The 20,840-nt window shown below is 48.2% G+C and overlaps 3 protein-coding genes and 1 long non-coding RNA gene across 5 annotated transcripts in view; 3 read left to right on the forward strand and 1 right to left on the reverse strand.

The window, feature by feature from the left end:
• On the forward strand, positions 1-13,327 carry LOC308573236 (glycine N-acyltransferase-like protein 3; the record flags this gene model as incomplete). Its single annotated transcript, XM_081169966.1, has 6 exons — positions 1-137; positions 10,429-10,574; positions 10,698-10,805; positions 11,031-11,157; positions 11,981-12,101; positions 12,907-13,327. The coding sequence occupies exons 2-6, from the start codon at positions 10,497-10,499 to the stop codon at positions 13,325-13,327; spliced, it is 855 nt and encodes a 284-aa protein (XP_081026092.1). The 5' UTR covers positions 1-137; positions 10,429-10,496.
• Positions 2,604-20,840, reverse strand: part of LOC308573332 — a 62,602-nt gene continuing 44,365 nt past the window's right edge. Inside the window, exon 5 of the long non-coding RNA XR_014002039.1 lies at positions 2,604-2,725. This is a non-coding gene — a long non-coding RNA (uncharacterized lncRNA). The remainder of the gene's footprint in view (positions 2,726-20,840) is intronic.
• LOC308573260 (glycine N-acyltransferase-like protein 3) lies at positions 2,905-8,669 on the forward strand. Its single transcript, XM_081170042.1, has 6 exons — positions 2,905-2,915; positions 3,231-3,368; positions 3,962-4,069; positions 4,759-4,885; positions 5,504-5,624; positions 5,978-8,669. The coding sequence occupies exons 2-6, from the start codon at positions 3,291-3,293 to the stop codon at positions 6,378-6,380; spliced, it is 837 nt and encodes a 278-aa protein (XP_081026168.1). The 5' UTR covers positions 2,905-2,915; positions 3,231-3,290; the 3' UTR covers positions 6,381-8,669.
• The window catches only part of LOC308572876 (glycine N-acyltransferase-like protein 3), a gene marked incomplete at its 5' end in the record, with an annotated part of 20,134 nt that continues 12,580 nt past the window's right edge, over positions 13,287-20,840 (forward strand). For both annotated transcript variants that reach the window (XM_081169317.1, XM_081169318.1), the window contains one exon: positions 13,287-13,367. In XM_081169317.1, coding sequence (XP_081025443.1) covers positions 13,287-13,367 — 81 coding nt within the window. The remainder of the gene's footprint in view (positions 13,368-20,840) is intronic.

The following is a 20,840-nucleotide window of genomic DNA, read 5'->3' on the forward strand; positions in this document are numbered from 1 at the left end:
CGCGGCTGCAACCCAAGAAACAATTTTGTGGAGTGAATGAACCATTCAGTATAACATATATATAACACCACCATCCCTTGCTCCCCGAAGCAAAGCCCCCCTTAGACAGACCAAGCTGGACAAGACACACACAGTAGGTGGGTGTTCAGCTTTGGTTTCTCATTCCTAATCTGCTTTTATCAACAGGAAGATACAATCGAGTAGCTGAAAGCATGGTGGAGCATCAGTAGCTCATATAAGACCATGTTTTTGGTTTATCGTGAGCACTGAGCACTCCTATAAGCTCAGGAGCTGTGCCTTCTTGCACCTGTGTTGAAAATAAATCCCTAATTTCAGGCTGTGTACACACACCAACATTTAAAGCATATTCACACATACCAAGAATCCTGGGAACTTTAGTTTACCCATTGCAAATTTTGCTCAATATATTGTTGTGCATAGCATACAACTTTTGAGCAGAATAATAAACTACAAAGTTGATTGGAAGACAGAAGAATGTATAGCTTTGCAAACTGCTATGCATAAACAATAGTTTAAATTGCCAAATATGTTTTGTCCGGTTCTTCATCAGTGGCAAATACTGATAAATTAATGTAGAGTACACAGTGAACTGGTTCATACATAACTTTAAACCATAGTTATGGTTCCTAAGACTGGAAGCAGACCTGAGTAACAGCTTTCAGAGATAAGGAAGCTTCTCTTGGCTTCTTTCAAAATCAATTGCATTAAGAGAAGGATGAGTTCAGGAGTCACAACTGGGAAGCGTTAACCCCCCCCACACACACACACATTAGCTGCAACCTATTGAAAATTTACTCCATGCTGCTGGGCTTCAAAAAAGTGTCCTATTGGTTGCAGTAGAAGATGTAAGGATTTTAAGATCCTGTGCCAGGGTTTGGAACTGTGTTTCAAACCTGAGGGAATTGTGGGTAAAATTCTGGTTCATTTAAAAATCTTGGACTTAGGGGTACAGCCTGGAGCAGGAGTTCGTTTCTACAGATAAATATAGTGACTGTTCCACAGAACCACAATTACAAACAGCATACGGGTGTCTTTTAATAGTATGCTTATTATTATTATGATTATTATTTACTGAATTTGTTAGTCACTTTGTCTTACACAGGGCAACACAAAGCAACTTACAAAAAAAAGAACAAGAGTGAGAACTAGTGCTTTAATGAAAAATTATACTGCATTTTTTTACCATTCTCCATAAATGATAAAAGAAATTGCATTCAAAAATCGCAAAAAAGAAAAAAAATTCAGTGAAATCCTCATGGGTTGGACGCATTGTTTTTCTCTCCAATTGTTTTTTTCCATTTAGTTTACTCTCTGTAGACCTTTCCTAATAAATATAAGAATTCTCTCATTATTCCCCTTTACCTCATTTTAAAATTTATCCCTCCAGAAATTGGAAGATCAATAAAGATATCTAGTTTAATTATGCTTCACATAGAAACTAGAACACAAGAGCCTGCTGGATCGGGTCAATCAAGTCCAGCATCCTGCTCTCATCATGGCCAACCAGATTAGTTATATACATTTACCAAACAAAATATCTGAGATAATTCAGTCTATGTCGACATGTAAGTACAAGTCCCTCCAATTTATCCAAATATATTTCCTCACAAAATATCTAAGATAGAGAAACAATTCATTTGATGTCTGTAGGATCTAAGACCAAAAGGCAGCCCAACATTGCAATTTGCTGGTCATTTTGTAATTGTTGGGTGTATCCCCAGGTATTCTTCAAACCTGGTACAAGTACAGTTTTTTTTTCCTGGCTAGCTCAAAGTTGATTTGTTTAAAATTTGACATATTCTTAGAGTGTCAGTATCAGATTTGCTTTCCAATACTTTATGGAAAAGATTCTAGCTGCCAATTCTAGCTGTATCTTTATCAGAGATGCAAGTTGTTGGACGTTTTGCAGCCATGGAGGGGAAACCAGCTTACTTCAATCCCAGTCCCTACCAATACCCTTCCCAATGGGTCACTAAATGTAATTGACAACAGACTTATTTTAAAAAGCCCTGTAGTTTGGGCTTGTTACAGAATGATTAAACCAATGACTGAACCCTCTTCTGAGTCCAACCTTCATGCCAACGCACAAGCACGCTAATAGTCAAGATCTGTTTTACAGATCATTTGAACAGCACGACAGGGACTGTCAGTAAATCATATACTGATCAGGAGATCATTAACTGTTGTGAGCCTGAGTTTCCCCAATGGCTCCTCAATTCTTTTCTTTCTTTCTTTTTGTATAAGTTTTATTAAATTTTCTGTTTTACATTTTAGAATATTCATTTAAATAACCTTAAAATATCAGTGACTACCCTTCTTGTCTTTCCATGGTTTACTTTGCATAACATAAATCCCTGCATATTTTATATAAACTAAACCATTCAGTATGCCATTATTACATCCATCAAAGCTTATTTACACTGTTGAATTTATCTTAATGCTGCCCATGTTTTCAAATGTACAAAATTTCCCCCCATATATTCAACAAACATTTTCCAATCATCTTTAATTGTACATGTTCTTTTTGTTCTCTTATTCTGTATGGTAGGTCCGCAAGCTGCGCATATTCCATCAGTTTAAGTTGCCATTCTTCTTTAGCTGGGACTTTGCTTGCTTTCCAAATCCTCCATTATTTCCTTCAACTCATCCTGGTGGAAGAAGCTGCAGCTAGCACTTCTCTCCCAATCTTTTGAAGCAAACCCACCTCTTTCTTATTCAGGAACACAGACAATTCCTCTGCATCCGTGGGATCCAATTCCACAAGGCCTGTGGCTACAAAAGGAACGATTATGTTAATGGTTCACTCACTCTAGTATAAGTTTATGTAAATTACCCCTCCTAATCAAAGGAATCCCTAAAGTTACCAAGCTGGAAAGAGGACTCCAACTGCAAAGGTCCGTGTTGCTGTTTTGGACAGCAGGTGAGCAGTATAAGAGAGCTTCTTGCCTGTAGTTCACAAGAGAAGGTTTTTGTTTATCAGAATTGAGCTGGAAGGAAGGCGAGGGCTTTTCTGTTATAGTTAGAAGCCCAGGGGGAGCTGTGCCATCAGACACTGGGGTGTAGGCATAGGGGTTAAATAAGTAATAATAAAAATAATTTTATTATTTGTACCCTGCCCATCTGACTGGGTTGCCCCAGCCACTTCAATGACAAAAGACTTCTCAGTTTGGGGATTCTGGTGAGCAGCAAAGAACTGATCTCTCTCCCAGGTGCTCATCACAGGCATTGTTTCTGCTGGTACCAGCCCATCGTCTTTCACCTCCCAAGCTATGTTGATCCTATCCTGTGCATCCAAGTTGCAGTTGCTGGAGACGCTGCTGAAAAGAAACCTCCCTCAAACAGTGGCGGTAATCTTGAGCTTTGTAATCTGGTTTAAGAACTAGGGATGGGGGCAGGTTCCTGTCAACATCTCTTGATCTTTCCAAAACTCCACATTTTGAATCTGAGAACACCATTATATGTTACATTTTTAGGTGCATGTCTTAAGTTTTTACGTTCAACAAGCAGGTGCTTGAAAATGTGTGTATCATGTTGATATGCTCAGCAGAGAGGTAGGATTCGTGAGAAATATGTGTAATATGTGACACGGCCTTGTGGGCTCCTAGAGTTTGTTAATCAGCTGATTAACAGGAAGTCCTCAGTCAAGGTAATACCATTCAAGGGCTAGTCACTAACAGTGGGATTCATGCAGCAGATTAAAATCTGAATTAGGGGCCACACCACTGATTCTCTCCTCAAATGTTTGTCTCAGGCTGCCTCTTTCAGCTGTAACATCAAGGGAAATCGACAGATTCTCCTGTCCCTTGTGCTTACTCAGATCAGGACACCCCACTCAAGGCATGCAGCAGATACAAGCCTGACACACCAGACCCCACACATTTCTCCCAGGCTGCCTCCTTCAACTGCAGCACCAACTCTGCCATCCAATGACTTTTGACAGGTCTATGGTGCAGTCATGAATATAAACCGTGGAAACCCAGTGGGCCATGAAGTGATTGTGGATTCTTGGCCGGATTGCAAAGCGGTCCTGACTCGTCCACGGACAGAGGTAGTAGCCTTTGGGGATTTTGTGGGAGGTGCTTTGTGGGATGTCAGCAGGAAATGCTGCGTGTTCTGTGCTGGGACTCTGAGCCAGGCTCAAAACGAAAGGGGATGTTGGCTTTTGTTTAGGAGGCAGAACCGCCTTTCACCTTTGTGGTGCATTGCGCAAGGGCGCCGGCCTCTCAGGGCCGCCCCAGCAAGTGGGGGAGCTACGTGGTTTTGCTGGCAGCCTCCCCTTTCCCTGCACGCCTGCCAGCTGTGCCCGCAGAGGCTTGGGATGGAAGCTGTGCCCCGCCAACTATATGGCTGGCGGGTGCGCAGCCTCTGTGGGGATTGCTCTCCTGCTGCAGCTTGTGGGAGAGTTATCCCCCCCCCCCACGGCTGGCAGTGCGCACTCCCCCCGCCACTACCCGTGGTAATTTGGGGGCACGGGGAGGATATTTAAACCCTGGCGCTGCATCTGCTAAAGACAACCCTGTTAGGAGGGCACATTTGGCATTAGAGCAGGTCAAACTTCACCCATCATTTCATCTCAACATCAGGAAAAGCTTTAACTGTTAAAGTGTCAGGAATTTTAACAGAATAAATTTGGCACAGGAATTTTAACAGAATAAATTTGGCCACCTGAGAAGAACTGGTCAGAGAAGGGCATGGCAGGGAGCCTATCCTAATAAGTTCCATCTCTCTCTCTTTTAGGCCGATACAGACAATACAGATTTGTATAAAAACATATATGCAGCCTTTTACTGGGATCTTGATGTGTACCGGAGACTGTTGCTGGACACAGATGCTGTCAACTGGAAGCAAACCTTTCGTCTCTTTGGTAGAAGACATTCTTTCTAAGGGAAAAGTTATGAAATGAGAGAGTCCCCCCCCCCTTTTTAAATGACATTACTGTCATTAATGTAAACTGTGGTGGCTGGTTCTCATTGGAACTGGTAGGGCAGAAGGCAGGGAGACCAATATAGATGGATCTAGAACCCATAATAGGCAGCATTTGCCTTCTACAAGAGGCAAAACTGAGACTAAGGAGGAAGCTGATAGAAGTGCCCCCCTCCCCCCCCCCCAGATTGGATGAAAGTAAAAAGCAGGTGGGAGGAGCTGGCTGTGGGCAGATAGTGCTTGAAGAAGCAGGCCCCATTCACCCTGAAAAACCAGCCACCACTGAATATAAAGTGCCGGACCAGCACAGCCATCAGGCGGAGTGAGGCAGTGGATGCCCAAAGGTGGTACCCTCGCTTGCCCCAATAATAATAGTAATAATAATAATATGAATGCTTTTAAAATGTCGATATCCGGTGTCAAATTGGAAGATGGGTAGGGGGCTTTAACATTTTGCCCCCTACTGTGGTCCTGATGCACTGAACAACTTCTTGCCCTATCCTCAAAAGAATACACATATATCCTTCTCTTTGTTGTTGAATATTTTACTATTTTACAGGGTACCAGAATGGGATCTATGATGTCTCTAAAGATGCTGCTGCCGCCAAGAAAGTTCATCTGACTGCAACTCCCCACTTCACCTACCTGAACCCTAACCCAGATAAAATGCCTCAGCGCCGGTAAGTGTCTACCTTGCTCCCGCCCCCTTTCTTCCTTTCTGCTTGAGGCACTGGTTAACCTGTGGTGCTTCCAGTTGGAGAAAATGGTCAAACCTCGCATTCACTCTTTCCAAGTCTGCCTTCTCCTGGCTGGCACAGCAAAGTTTCCTAAAAATGTTTTGTCTATTAATGGCTATGTTGACACCATAAAGCAGCCCATGTGTGCAAAAGCAAAATGGTTTCCTGCTTGCGACTTACTCAGGTTGCTGGCCAGTGTTACCATGTGTTGGACTAGATGATCTGAGCCAAAAAGGTGGTTCCTGGGTTCTTCCAACATCTCTGTCTATACTGTTCTTGCCTATCATTTCTTCCAGTCTAGATCCCAGCTTCACAATTTCCACCTTGAAAAGCTCCCATGTTGACATCCTAAATGAAACATGGCACCTTGGGGGCAATGAACAAAGCCGACGGTACCTGGACAACATGGTGAAGTGCTTCCCCAATATCTGCATCCTGGACAGCAATGGTCATCCTATCAGCTGGGTCATCACAGATCCTCTTGGTGCACAAATGCATGGCTACACCCTTCCATCCCACCGCCAAAGGGGCTACTTAGCTATAGTATTGAGGGCACTGTCCATGAAAAGCCATGTGGCAGGGTGCCCTGTATATGGCCATGCTGCCTTGAATAATGTCCAAATGCAGAGGTTGCTGGAATATATGGGCTTCCAGAGATTATCTGAATTGTGTCATCTCTGCATACATTCTTCAGTTTAGTAAAGGGAGGAGGAGAGAGTCCCAAAGTATCTCCTCTCTTTAACGTCAGTAGCTCTCTGAATGAAAGAGAAACAAACCCATCGCTCCCCCAATCCCGGAGTTTCCTGTCCCTCTCTTATACATATTGGTTTTTTAAAATATTTCACATAAAGTACCTTAAGCCATATATCAAGAATGGTCAACCAGCCAAGCAATGGTCTAATGATATAATAGTGAAATATTAGTATTTCCAGTACTTTTTTTGGGGGGGGGGGGTTGGTTGGTTTGTGTGTTTGTGTTTTGTTTGTTCTTGCTTTTGTTATGTATTTTGTGTTTTTATGTTGTATTTTTATGTTGTGAGCTGCCCTGAGATCTATGGATGAAGGGTGGGGTATACAAATTTAATAAATAATACATAAATAAATACCATTAGGCCAGCGGTGTCCAAAATTTTCAAAGAGGGCCAGATTTGATTAAGTGAGGAGCCATAAGGACCAACCAAAGTTGTTGATGGTGGGGATGCAAGGTGGTAAGACAATTTTGGAATGAGATAAATGAGGAGATTCTCAGGAGCTCTATTTCAAAAAAAAAACAGTCATACTTATTGAGTCTGTTAACAAACAACATCCCCAAGGACAAAAGGAACATATTTTTGTATATAACTGCAGCCGCAAGAATACTTACGGTAAAATATAGGAAAACAGAAAAAGTACCACAACTGACAGAATGGCAAATTAAGATTTGTGAGTTTGCAGAGATGGCAAAAATGACTGCATCACTCAGGGGCTGCTCCAAACAAAAACGTTATACAGAATGGGATTGCATAGGGGAATACATGAATAAATATGGCGTTAAAGCAGAACTCTTAATAGGCAATAGTTAAGCGTGTAAGGACAAAAGAAGTAATTATAATTTTACAGTTTTCATGTTATTCTATCTTATTAAAGCAACTGGGGGGGGAGGAAATCTTATGACGGGAAGAAGAGGGGAGGAGGGGAGGGTTAGATTGAATTCAGGAAGTAAAATAATATATGGGACAGCAAAGGATATAATAGATTCTTATAGAATAGTAATATATGGTAACCAGAATATAAATTTAAAAGGGGAAGTAAATGAATTTTTAGTATTTTTATTATTGTAATAGTTATTATTATTTCTTATTGGTAGGAGGCAATGTTAATTTAGACTTCTTCGCTTTGCTGTCTGTATAATTTTCTTAAGACAATAAAAATATATATGCAAAGTTGACCTTTTTTTTTTTTTGGATTGAAGTTGCTGAGCTTTTTTAAGGGTGGAAGTTGCTGAGCTTTTTTGAGGATTTTACCCCAGGAAATAAACTGCCACAGGGGCCGGATTAAACCGACCGGTGGGCCGGATTAGACCCCGAAGCAGACTTTGGATATGCCTGCATTAGGCCAACCAAAATATCACAATATATTGCACATGTTTTTGAGTTCTCCCAAAAGTCACAGGTTGGCAGTGGTGGCCAATCTTTTTTGGGACCATGGGCATATTTGCAAACCTGATAAAATGTCATTGACAACCGCTCACATTTGCACTGCAGCCACACACTCATTCTAAACCCTACCCACCCGCAGTCCCACCAGCAATTACACTTGAAAAGGGCATTTTCCATTTTTTTAAAGAACATAATACCAGGGGCGCACTTTGTGGAGAGCGCACCAGCGGAAGAGTTAACCTTTCATCTTCCTGCAATTTCCAGGAAGATCATCCCACACCAATTACATTGGAGCCAGTAGTATGCTTTGTTTCCAAATCTAGTTGTAACAGAAGAGGGGAGTTATAAGAATTTTAAGGACATATATATATATATAAAATTCTCTGCAAGGTCAAAGTGGGAACCCTCCCCATTGTCTCTTTCCTCACAAATCCTGTCCTCACAAAACCTGTCTTAAGGGCACATTTAAGATATGAACAGGGTGTGAGCCTGTGACCTAGATTCAGGAATTAAGTAGTTATAATAACAAAAGAGTGGCCAAAACCCAGATAATGCAATCAGGTAACTTGCCAGACAGGAGATAAACAACACACTCAGATTTCTGTTGTAGACCGCCTTTTCTGTGATGTAGATATGATGTACCTGGGGGGTGGTCTTGGGCTACACCCCTTCTGTGATGTATGCATGATATTTCTGGGATTGGTCCTGGATTCCAGGGCGGGTCATTTAGAATGTCTATATAAGGGCTTGCGCACATGGCTTGGGTTCCTCCTCCTCTCTCCTGCGTGTTGGGGAGCACCCTGTTGCAACAGTTAATAAAGATCAGGCTTACTAGCTGCTTTACTTCTCAATATTCTCTGGTCTCTGTTATTTTCTCCTACCGATAGAGAACCAACAAAAGGACTCTATGTGGGTTCTTGGGTACCCCATAAGGGAAAAGGAGCAGGTTTTTTTGCTTATATCAAGGGGCAATTTTGGAAATCACACCTGGAGAGGGAAGAGTTAACCCTTTCTTCCTCAGCTATGCCCCCCATCACCTCTTCCCATACCAGGTCAGCTTAATCACCGTCTACTATGGAAGGCTTTCTCATCTCTAAAAGGGAAGGACTGGTTGTTACTCAGGTCTGCTTCCATCCTTAGGTGAACATTAAATCATACTTGAGTTTTAACTGTGGTTTAATGTTATGTATGAACCAGCTCACTGTGTACTCTGGATCGACTTATCAAAATTTGGCACCAAGACAGAAGCTATATATATACCCCTGGTGTATAAAGTTGAGTGCATTTTCTTGGATTCTTACTGAAACAGATTGAAAGGGAGCTTTTACCTCACTGGGGATGTTGGGCATCCTGACTTTTGCATGTTGTCAGAGCTCATCCCATTACCACATTGCAGTGAAATGAGAAAGGGACCCTGGTGAATGAGTACCTAGCTGTCCTGCTCTGAACTTGAAACAAAGTAGATCTGTGCAGGGTTGAGAAGACTTGGCCAAGTGTAAGCAGGGGCGTACCTAGGGAATGGTTAGTTTGGCCCCCGCTCCCAGGGGGGCGTCACGCCCCTCGACTCTGGCTTGGAGGGGTGGAGCGCTCAGCAGGGTGGCTTCAGAGTTGATGATACAGCTCCTTGCCAAGGGTGCATGGAAGCCTGGACATAAGTCATAGTATATGCCGAATCTCTCATGTTCTCTGGACTTGTGACCATCTGAGTCAAGCAAAAGCATTTTGCAGCCAAACTTCCTTCTCTGTTGAGACACTGGGAAAAAGGCCAAGGCACCAGCCAGTTAATGGCTTATTGCTTCAGGATTTTTTTAAAAAAATACTTAAGTGGATAAATTGTCTGAGCAAGGATGGCATTCCATATCATGCCAGTGGCCCTGCAATAGGCTGCTACCTTCTTCTCAAAGGCAGACGTGTCCCTTCAGGTAAGCACTGCAGCTGTCATTGTGGACCTCGGAAGGGGACAATCTGAATAAGTGGGACTCAAATCTTCTTGCCTACCAATTCAGCTCTGCCTCAACGCTAGAAAAATAAGGAAATGGTTTGACGAGCTGCAAAGGGGAGTTGGGGACTGTCTGAATGAGTGGCAGCCAGTGTCGATCTGCTCAGCCAGAATAGGAATCAACATATACAGTGGTGCCCCGCAAGACGAATGCCTCGCAAGACGGAAAATTCGCTAGACAAAAGAGTTTTCCATTTTGGAGGTGCTTCGCAAAACGAATTTCCTATGGGCTTGCTTCACAAGACAACAATGTCTTGCGAGTTCCTGCTGGGTTTTTTTCCTCCCCCCCCCTTTTTCTAAGCCGCTAAGCTGCTTATCAGCTGATCTGATCAGCAGATAAGCCGCTAAAAGCCGCTAATAGCGCTAATCCACTAATCCGTCAATGGGCTTGCTTTGCAAGACGAAAAACCGCTAGACGAAGAGAATCACAGAACGGATTCTTTTCGTCTTGTGAGGCACCACTGTATCCCTGATATACAGACATAATTAGTGAAGTAATTTGAGTACTAGAGATTTCATGAGAAATGGCAAGTCATTCTGGTTGTGGGTTGTCCGGTAGCGCTGAGTGTAAGGGTCTGATGGATTTCTTTCTGCGTTTCGTCTCCTTCAAGTGCTTCCTTCCCCCCCACGTTATCTTTCCTGGAACCTGACGTAGCCCCCAGCCCCTCTTTGGCCAGCCATGCAGATCCTGACCTGCCCCTCCAAGTTGAAGCTGCTTGAGACTGTGCTGCAACGGCACCTGCCCCAGGCTCTTCCGGTAATTCTCGCTCCTCTACTGCCGTCCTTTTCCCCATCAATTTAACAAATGGCATTTCCTACTATTTTCTCATGGAGCAACATGGATTTTTGCTCTAGCTAACTGCCCTCCATTCCTTGGCAGGCCAACGGAGCTGTGATGCACATCAACCGTAGAAATCCAGCTCAACACGAAGTGGTGGTGGACTCTTGGCCGGAGTTTAAAGTTGTCCTTACCCGCCCACGTAAGGAGGTGAGAATTCTCCCATAACCCGTCACCTGAACCTGTGAGAAAAGCCCAAGAGACGGTAGCTTCTGAGGCTGGAAAGCCATTGGAGACACACTCCGTGGTGGTGCTGGGCCTGATCCTGCCTCCTTTGCCTTTCTCTTGCTCCTGCTCTCCATCGTTAATAAGACCCAACCAACCCCTGATGCCTGTGTCCTGTCAATAGCCAAATGACTGTGCCACGTTCTGCAGGTGGTGAAAGACAAGCAGGATTGCTACTCCAACTTTCATACTGCTTTCTACTGGGATGTAGACGCCTGGCGAACACTGTTGGAAAATGAAGAAGCCATTGACTGGGGAAAGGCCTTTCAGCTTCAAGGTAAAGCTCCTCATGCTCTACCTATTCCATTCCTGGAATAGCAAAGCTAGTATCCTGGTAAGGTGATGAGACATTGAGAGGTACCAAGGAAGTGGCTCTGTGTGAGATGGAAGATGGGTGGGTAGTTATAAAATGGGTGGGCAAAGGCTGAATTGAGAGCTGTGACCATGGGGGAAGCAAGTCCCTCTTGGGGTGTAAATACTGCTCAGGTTGTGTACCATATTTTTCGTCCCATAGGACACACCTAGTTTTTTGGGGGGGGGAATAAAGGGAATTTTTCCCCATTATTTCCCCCCCAAAACCAGGTCGGGGAAACCGAACCAGGTCGAGGAACAGCGGGATGGCGGCGCTGTGCCTCCTTGCTGTCCCCTGAGCTTGTGGGGCTGGCCGATGTCTGTCCGGCGTGCGGGGCGCTTTGCTTCAGGGCGCTCCTCCCGCCGGGCGGCAGGCTGCTATCCGCAGCCTAGACAGCCCTGCGGGAACTCCCGCAGGGCTGCCTAGGCTGCGGATGCGTTCCTGAAGCCCGGAGAGGGAAAGGGGTCGGTGCGCACCGACCCCTCTCGCTCTCCAAGCTTCAGCGAAAGCCTGCATAGGCCCCATAGGACGCACCCAGATTTCCCCTTCATTTTTGGAGGGGGAAAAGTGCATCCTATAGGGCGAAAATGTGGTATATGTGTAAATAAACCACATGCCACAGAGACACCACAGTCTCATTCCAAAGGAAACACCAACCCTGGGCAATACCAAGAGAGGTGCAGACACAGAGCATTAGAAAATATAATTCCTCACCCCCAGGTTGACATCTAATTTTCATTGTGTGCAGGGCTCCAAGATGGCTTATATGAAGCTGCCAGAGAGATTGCAGGGTCCAGACGTGTCAGTCTTAAGCCATACTTCTACCAGACAGTCCTGCATCCTGACCCATCTGCCTACTGTCAGAGCCGGTTAGTGAGTGCATATTATTTGTGGACCGAAAATAACAACAGCAAATATTCAGTATTCATTGGACTGTTTTCTGTTCTGGAAAAGGGCTGACTAGGTGAACACCAGCAATTTCTGCTTCTATTTTCATCAGAATTCTCAAACATTCCTCCTCATAATCAGTAAGCAGTGAATTGTGACCCAACACAAAGTTCCACATCTGATTGCTATGTCCTGGCTTAGTTCTGCCCACAAAACAGGAGGAGAAAGTCACAGAGTCACTTCCTGAGCTTTCTCTTGCAACTTCCTGTTCCTTTGTTCCTGTTGATGGTGATGAAATACTTTTTAAGCCTACGGGATGCTTTCGTTCTGCTCAACCACCATCACTGTCGCGCAGCGGTAAATTAATCATAGCAGAGTCTTCTTTATAAACAGAATAAAACTTTACTGAAGAAAATAAACTTATTCAGAAACTGCATAGTTAAAGAGCATACACAGAGTGCTCATAGCAGCTATCTGACTCTTCACAGAGGTCCTGGAGCCACTCTGTCTGCCTTAGCTTTACATGGTAACAACAACAGCACTGTTCCACAGACTACTCCATACACAATCCATACAGCTCTCTGACTGAGGCCCATAGAGAGGCTGGCTACTTTTACAGAGAGAATGAGTCTTCACCCAAGATGAGTCACGAGTCACAGTGACTTAGCAGTTTGCTGTTAGCAGGCTTAGGCTTGAATGATTGTGTAGGCCTTGTAGGCCTTACTGCTTCTTCTGCTCTCAAGAACCTTTCTCTCATGAAAATCACTGCCTCTCTTTGTATTTCAGGTACGGAAGTGGCCTCTTCCACTTGGGCAGCCTAAACTCCTCTCATTCAGCTCTGCTCAATGAAAACTGGAGTGTTGGGCGCAATGATTGGAGCCTGCGCTATCTGGACAGCCTGATCCACAACTTCCCTAGTGCTTGCCTCCTGGACAAAGAAGGCCAGCTGGTTTCCTGGTGCCTTAGTGATCCAACGGGTTGTTTGACGCATGGCTACACTCTCCCTCAGTACCGAGGACAAGGCTGTGTGGCAGCTGTGACAAGGGCAACAGCTGTGAAGTTGCATGCATGTGGGTTCCCCCTGTTTGGTGGGGTTTTGGCAGACAACCAGCCTAGCAAACAGTCATTGAAGCGTCAAGGATTCCACATCTTGCCCTTGACAAAGTATGCGCTTTTCTTTACACCAAGCCTCCAGCCCACAAGATAGCACACTGCAACCTTTCGCTCCCAGAACTGTGCACTTCAGGGTTAGTTAACACCATGGCCAGATTTAGTATCCTGCTCTGGACATATTTAAAATTAAATTGAAATACATAGCAAAGCAGCTATTGCGGCTACTTTTCATATCCAGTAAGAATTAAGGTTAAAGTTAGTCCTGATGGATATTCAGTTAGTCTAAAACACATTTTCCCTTCTGTCTCTTTTAAGTCAATCGTTTTAAGTTAATCTTTTAAGATTATGTCTCTTTTTAGTCTCTTTGAGACAATCCGACTCATATTCTGTACCACAGAATGTCAGTCAGAGCCCAACAATTTGGACACAAATATATCTTGTTTAGATGCTATCGCCATCTAAGCATACCTACAGAGGCACCTTTAGGCAGGGCTCGTCATATTTAGCTGTCCCACAGGTGCCCAGTTTCACCAAACACATACAATGCGTTTGAGACAGACATATATCAGTGACACAGAGGCTGGTTGAGTTGCCTGTCGCCCCCTGCCCAATACTGCAGATATTATTATTTACTAAAGCACCACATCCATTTAATCATTCGTTCACTTGCCTCACGTAAAGAGGGTAAATACCTTGTAAAGCATTGTAACATTACTAGGGATCTTTCATTCGGAGAATCAGCCGATTATTCTGTATCATCTGAATTACATCCCACTGGGCCTGCGGCTGCAACCCAAGAAACAATTTTGTGGAGTGAACCATGTCAGCATCGCCCTAGAGCCAGTGCACCAACTGGACTCATGCACCTCAACCTCGACTGGGCTAGGCGAGCTGGGAAGCACCACCAGAGACCTCCTTTCTCACAGGAAAAGGTCACAGTGCTGTGGACTCACAGCTCAGAGCTGAGAGCACCGGATTCACTGTCTCAATAATACAGTCATTGCGCAGCAGAGTTTTGCAGAGTCTTGCAGAGTATAAACCACTCGGAGAGCAGCTCTGTAGAATATCTTCCTTTTATTCTGTAACTACAACTATGATACAAAACTATATACAGAGCTGAATATTCTAAGCATAAGTCAATGCTACACTGAGAGTCTGCAGCTGCACTTAGCAGCAATCTTATCTCTAGAATCTCTAACACTCTCACTTTCTCCGATACACTGACTGACTGTCTCTCACTCACACACACACCTCACACACACACAATGATATGTTGCTGGGCAGAATAAGTAGATAGGCAGGACACGCCTCCTCCTCTCTGGAGAGTCAGCAGAGACCATCAGGAGATCATCAGGAGATTCTTGGGTATGGGAGGGGTGAAATCTCCTCATCCTCCCCCATTTCATCCGACCATTTCAAGAGTCTTTAACATAACTGCAATTTACATAAAATGCACATTGTGACAATACGAATGAATAAGCAGCTTCTGGAAAAATCTTCTGTCAGGGGTTCAGGAGCAGAGGCAAGGGCAAGGGAGGAAACAGAGAGCGAGGGGGAGGAGGCAGAAGAAAAGATTAGTGATGACGACGACCCGAGATCTCCGAGCCTTTCCAGTGAATCAGAAGATTCACAGAAAGGAGCACCAGTGGTCAGGGCAAGGGGGGAGCCTAGGGGGACACCCCAGGAAGATAGAGCCAGAGGGGACTCCGAGGGGAGCAGTTGGAAATCGGGACCAGCGTCACAGCCAGAGAGCAGGGAAGAGGAAGAGCGCCAGAGATCAAGCGCTGGCAGCTCGCAACAGGGGGGAGGGCACGAGTCAGGAGTGGCCACACCTCCATCGGGGAGCGAAGAAACGGTCAGACGGAAAGTGGAAGGTTGGGCGCGCGCGCCAAGTTCAAATGCACAGGAAAGTGACGCAGTAGGCAGCCAGGAGAGGGAGCCAGGTCCTAAAGCCCGGCGCAAGGAGACAGGGAGTTCCGGGGGGTCGGCGTCAGAGGAATCCCGGAGGGAGGAGACCCCGGGGGGCAGAGGGACCCAGAGGAGAGCAGTCAGGCGGAAAAGGTGGAGCAGGGCTAGGATATTAAGTTGGTGCACAAGGGGCGGAGACTCAGACGGAGCTTCGCCGATCTAGCCATTAGACGTAGAGTTGCACGTAGCAGCTTGAGAATGGAAACTGTAACTCAATAAAGACTTTTACTTAATGACCGCTGGCTAGCGTGATCCTCTGTGAGCTAGGATCTTGAAGCAGCTCTGACAGTAAGCTCCGTCTCTCAAATTGTGGGCATCTACAGCCTCGAGGAGAGGAGAGAAGCAGGTGCCTACTAGCTAGCTCACAAACGGCAGACAACATGACGGCTGAGCAGCAGATAGAGGAACTCAGAAAAGCAGTGTCACAACTGAATGCCGAGGCTCTCGCATCCAGGAAGAGAGAGGAGGAGGCAGCTGCCGCCTGCAGGGATCTCCAGGTCAGGTTGGACATGCTTACGAAGCACGGGCAACTGACACCCAAACAGGAGGGAATTGGGTTGGCGAGATGAACAGGCGGGCTGGTCTCTCACTTCGATGGGAACCTGCAGCAGTACCCCAACTTTAGAGCAGATGTAATGTGCGCACTGGAACTGCTGAATAAAGACTTTAGAGATGAGCAAGAGAAAGTGGGGTTCATCATGTCCCATTTGCATGGGGAAGCTAAAGCATGGCTGCGCAATTTGTGGAGGGATAAGGATCCGGCGCTCCAAAATGCGGATGCCTTTATTAAAGCGATGGATGGGTGTTTCTTATCAAGCATTGACGTGGATCTTGCTCGGCAGCAGATACATGGACTGAGACAAGGAAGGGCCAGCGTAAGGCAGTATCATGCCCGCTTTTTCGCTTTGGTCAGTGCTCTGGAATGGGACAGGGATTCGGCTCCTGTAAGAGACCTGTTTTGGGAGGGATTGCACGGCTCTGTGAAAGATGAAATTGCGAGGGGGGAGAGACCCCGGATCACGCAGGAGATCGTTCAGAGGGCGCTAGCCGTGGGGGTGCGGCTGGAAGAACGTCCGTGGAGCAGGGATGAAGGGCGTGGAGGGCGCGAACCAGCCAGGGGCTCCTCCTTCCTTCCCAGAGAAGCAGCGCGTGCGCAATCCACGCCTCCACAAGGAGGAGGTGGGGAACCTATGGAGGTTGGAAGTGCAAGGGCTCAATCAGCAGCCAGAGCCCTAGCACCGACAACAGTGAAAGCGAAGCCTCCTAGAGGGAACAGGAAGTGTTACATCTGCGAGGAGCCAGGGCATATGGCGAAAGAGTGTCCCCGGAGGCTCCACAAGCACACTGCAGCCTCAGCAATGGTAACTGCAGCAACGCAACAAGGAGGACCACAGCAGGGAAACGACAATGTCTGGCTGGAGGAAGAGGCAATGGGGCCCAGCCAGACGTGTCACTAAAGAAGTCCCCGGAGATTTCACAGCCCATGGACCCCCTCCCGCCCAAACCGGTAGTGAGGCTCACCGCATCGCTCCAGCTGCCCAATGGAATCACCATGGACGTGCCGCTCACCATTGACTCGGGAAGCAATGCGGACTTTATAGGGCAGGACTTTGTAGACCGGCACGCTATACAGTTGCTGCCGGCCACGCTGCCCCTGCAGGTGGTCACGGTGGATGGCAGGGAGCTGCTAGGGGGGCAAGTGGTGAAGCAGACGCCACCAATGGTGATGCGCCTTGGGAATCACAAGGAAATCATCAGCTTCAACGTCACTCAACTATCGGACACGCCCATTGTATTGGGCATGAGTTGGCTGGACAAGCACAGCCCAACGCTGGCTTGGTACCAGAGGCAGCTGACCTTCGGCTCTTCCTTTTGTGCTGAACACTGCATCGTCCCCCGGCAGGAAGGGGAGGAAGAGGAGTCACAGCTGCTGCTAGGCACGCTGCAAGCGATTCCCCACAAGTACGCAGAATTTTTGGAGGTTTTCTGCGAGAAGGAGGCAGACAGGCTACCCCCCCACAGACCATATGACTGCAAAATTGACCTGCTGCCGGGGGCGGCGCTGCCTAAAGGGAAGCTGTATTCCATGTCTGAGGACGAACTACAGGCACTCAAAGAGTTCATAGATCATAATTTGGAGCGCGGTTTCATCCGGGAGTCCAAGGCAGCGGGGGGCAGTCCGGTATTCTTTGTTAAGAAGCGGGACACGCCCCAAAAAAGACTGGTGGTGGACTATCGCATCTTAAACAGTGTGACCAAGCCATCGGACTTCCCCATGCCCCGGATCGATGACCTCCTCGCAAAGGTACGGAAGGGCAGCGTGTTCACCAAGTTAGACCTGCGAGGGGCGTACAACCTCATTCGCATGCGGGAAGGGGATGAGTGGAAGACGGCCATGTTCACGCCTCTGGGCACCTACGAATATAGAGTTATGCCTTTTGGATTGCAAATGGCTCCCACGTTTTTCAAGCGTTCATGCATCACGTGTTGGCGGGGCTCCTCTACAAGACGTGCGTCTGTTTCTTAGATGACATCCTGATCTTTTCGGAATCGCAGCAGGAGCATGACAGACACGTCAGAGAAGTGCTAAGCAGGCTACAGCAGCATAGGCTCTACGCCAAGCTGGAGAAGTGCCAATTCGACGTGACGGAGGTGGATTTTCTGGGCTACAAGTTGTCTGACAAGGGGCTCGCCATGGACAGCGCCAAGGTTCGAGCGGTGTTGGACTTGAAGAGCCCACGCAACCGGAAGGAGGTCCAACGGTTTGTCGGCTTCGCGAACTTCTATCGCAAGTTTATCAAAGGCTTCGCTATGCAGACAGCGGCCATCACGGACACGCTTAGCTCCAAGAAAAAGAAGTTCATCTGGACAGAGCAGGCGGAGCAGTCCTTTCAGGCACTCAAGCATCTCTTCGCGTCGGAAGAGCAGCTGCTGCATGTCGACCCCAGCAGGCCGATGAGGGTGGAGACAGACGCCTCGGACAGAGCCGTGGGAGCAGTCCTGCTGCAGAAAGACCCGCAGGGGGTTTGGCGGCCGGGAGCGTTTTACTCCAGGAAGCTCAGCAAGTCCGAACAGAATTACACCATCTGGGACAGGGAGTTGCTGGCCATTCATGCAGCATTCAAAGCATGGAGGCACTTCCTGATCGGCGCCAAGCACACGGTGCAGGTCTGCACGGACCACAAGAATCTGGAGCACTGGCGCACGGCACAGTTCCTGAACCAAAGGCAGATACGTTGGGCTGAGTTCTTTGCGAACTTTAACTTCCGAATAGAGTATGTCCCGGGGGACACCAACATCATGGCGGACGCTCTCTCTCGTAAGCCACAATATCTGGAGGACGCCAAGCCAGCGGCCGCCATGCACATCTTCGCACCAACAGTGTGGGCGTGCGCTGCGGCAACAGTGGACCTGGAGGCGGTGTGGCGAGCGTTGCAGGATGACTCCTTCGCGCAAGCGAAGATGGCAGAGGTGCACAGGGGCACGGCAGCGACCGACGAGTTCCAGCTGAGAGATGGATTGCTCATTCGTAAAGGGGCCATCTACGTGCCGGGAGACGAACTTCGCGCCAAGGTACTGCAGCAGCTGCACGACGCGCCCACTGCCGGGCACTTTGGCAAGGAGAAGACGGTGGAATTAGTCGCCAGGGACTTCTGGTGGCCCGGAATGAGAGGGGAGGTCGCGGACTACGTGGCGCGGTGTGACACCTGCCAGAGGGCCAAACCGGTGCACAAACCGCCGGCCGGACTGTTGGAACCGCTGCAAACTCCGGTCGAACCATGGGAGAGAGTGGCCCTGGACTTTGTCACGGATCTGCCCAGCTCGAGGGGCAAGACGGCCGTGCTGGTGGTGGTGGACTTGTTCTCCAAGATGGCACATTTCATTCCGTGTGCCAAGGTGGCCACGGCGGAGCAAACCGCCAAACTGTTCATAGACCACGTGTTCAAGGTTCACGGTCTGCCACGGTCTATTCTGTCCGACCGGGGGCGACAGTTCATCTCGAATTTCTGGCAGAAGCTGATGGGCTTCCTGAACGTCAAGATCAACCTGGCGTCGGCGAGACACCCGCAGACCAACGGGCAGGCGGAGCGGGTCAATGCCATCATGCAGCAGTACCTGAGATGTTATGCGAATCAACAGCCGGCGACGTGGGTGGATTACCTGCCGCTCGCCGAGTTTGCCTACAACAACACGAAGCACGTGTCCACGGGGGTCATGCCGTTCTTCGCTAACAACGGGAGGCACCCCAGAACCTTCCCGGGACTGGAAAGGATGGGGGAGGGGGAGCCGCAGACAGCAGATGCGTTCGCGTCGGAGTTGCAAGAGGTCCACGATCAGCTGCGGCGACACCTGGAGCTGGCCAAACATGCATACAAGGTGCAAGCGGACAAACACAGAAGGGTTGGCGAAGAGATCCATGTGGGAGACTGGGTCTGGTTAGCAGCCCACGCAGTGCCGGCCAGGTCGTTGGCCAAGAAGAAGCTGGGGCATAAGCAACTGGGGCCCTACCAAGTCGAAGAGCAGGTCAACCCGGTGGCTTTCAGGCTGGCGCTTCCGGAGGGTTCCAGAATGCATCCGGTGTTCCACAGATCGGTGCTCACTCCCTACAAGGCACCGCACAGGTTTCAGGAACCCGGAACGGCACCGAGTCCACTCAGAGAAGGAACCGGGCACGCTGGAGTGGCACAGAAGGAACGCATCAACGAAGTCACGGAGATTTTGGACTCCAGATGGGGGGAAGAAGGGGTAGAATACCTTCTCGCCAAGGAGGGCACCCCGGCCAGTGCGAACAGCTGGGTGCCGGGCTACGCCTTGGACGAACCTCTGCTCAAAGACGAGTTTCATGCCCTCTTCCCACATAGACCAATGCCAGCAGACTTTTTCGACGACTGGCTTTTCACGCCAACGCTTTCTGCCAGCACGTTCCGGGGGTTCGACTCGGACGAGGACCCGATACGAGACGCCCGTTCCCCGGAGGGGTCACCCTCGGGATCTGCCTCAGAACCCTCGTATTGGTGGGACGATAGACCAGAGGAGCAGTGGCGCAGGAAGTGGCAGGAAGGTCCAGGACGAGCAACGCCGCCAGGAGGAAGTGAGGGAGAGACGGACATGGACGTTTTCGGGGACGACCCTGGTTTCGAGCACGGCGGCACAGAGATGGAAGCGGAGGTGACCGTCGTCGACGAGAGCAGGGAGGCAGAACCAGGAGACTTCAGATGGAGGCCCGCCACGGGAAGCGAACTGTATCCGACGTTCGTCCCTCTGACACAGCAGCACCCAGTTCCCGCACCGGAAGGAGGGGAGGGGGGAACGGGGGGCTTCGAGGGGGGGATGGATGTCAGGGGTTCAGGAGCAGAGGCAAGGGCAAGGGAGGAAACAGAGAGCGAGGGGGAGGAGGCAGAAGAAAAGATGAGTGATGACGACGACCCGAGATCTCCGAGCCTTTCCAGTGAATCAGAAGATTCACAGAAAGGAGCACCAGTGGTCAGGGCAAGGGGGGAGCCTAGGGGGACACCCCAGGAAGATAGAGCCAGAGGGGACTCCGAGGGGAGCAGTTGGAAATCGGGACCAGCGTCACAGCCAGAGAGCAGGGAAGAGGAAGAGCGCCAGAGATCAAGCGCTGGCAGCTCGCAACAGGG

This window comes from Podarcis bocagei (assembly GCF_964188305.1).
Source record: "Podarcis bocagei genome assembly, chromosome: 1".
Lineage (NCBI taxonomy): Eukaryota > Metazoa > Chordata > Lepidosauria > Squamata > Lacertidae > Podarcis > Podarcis bocagei.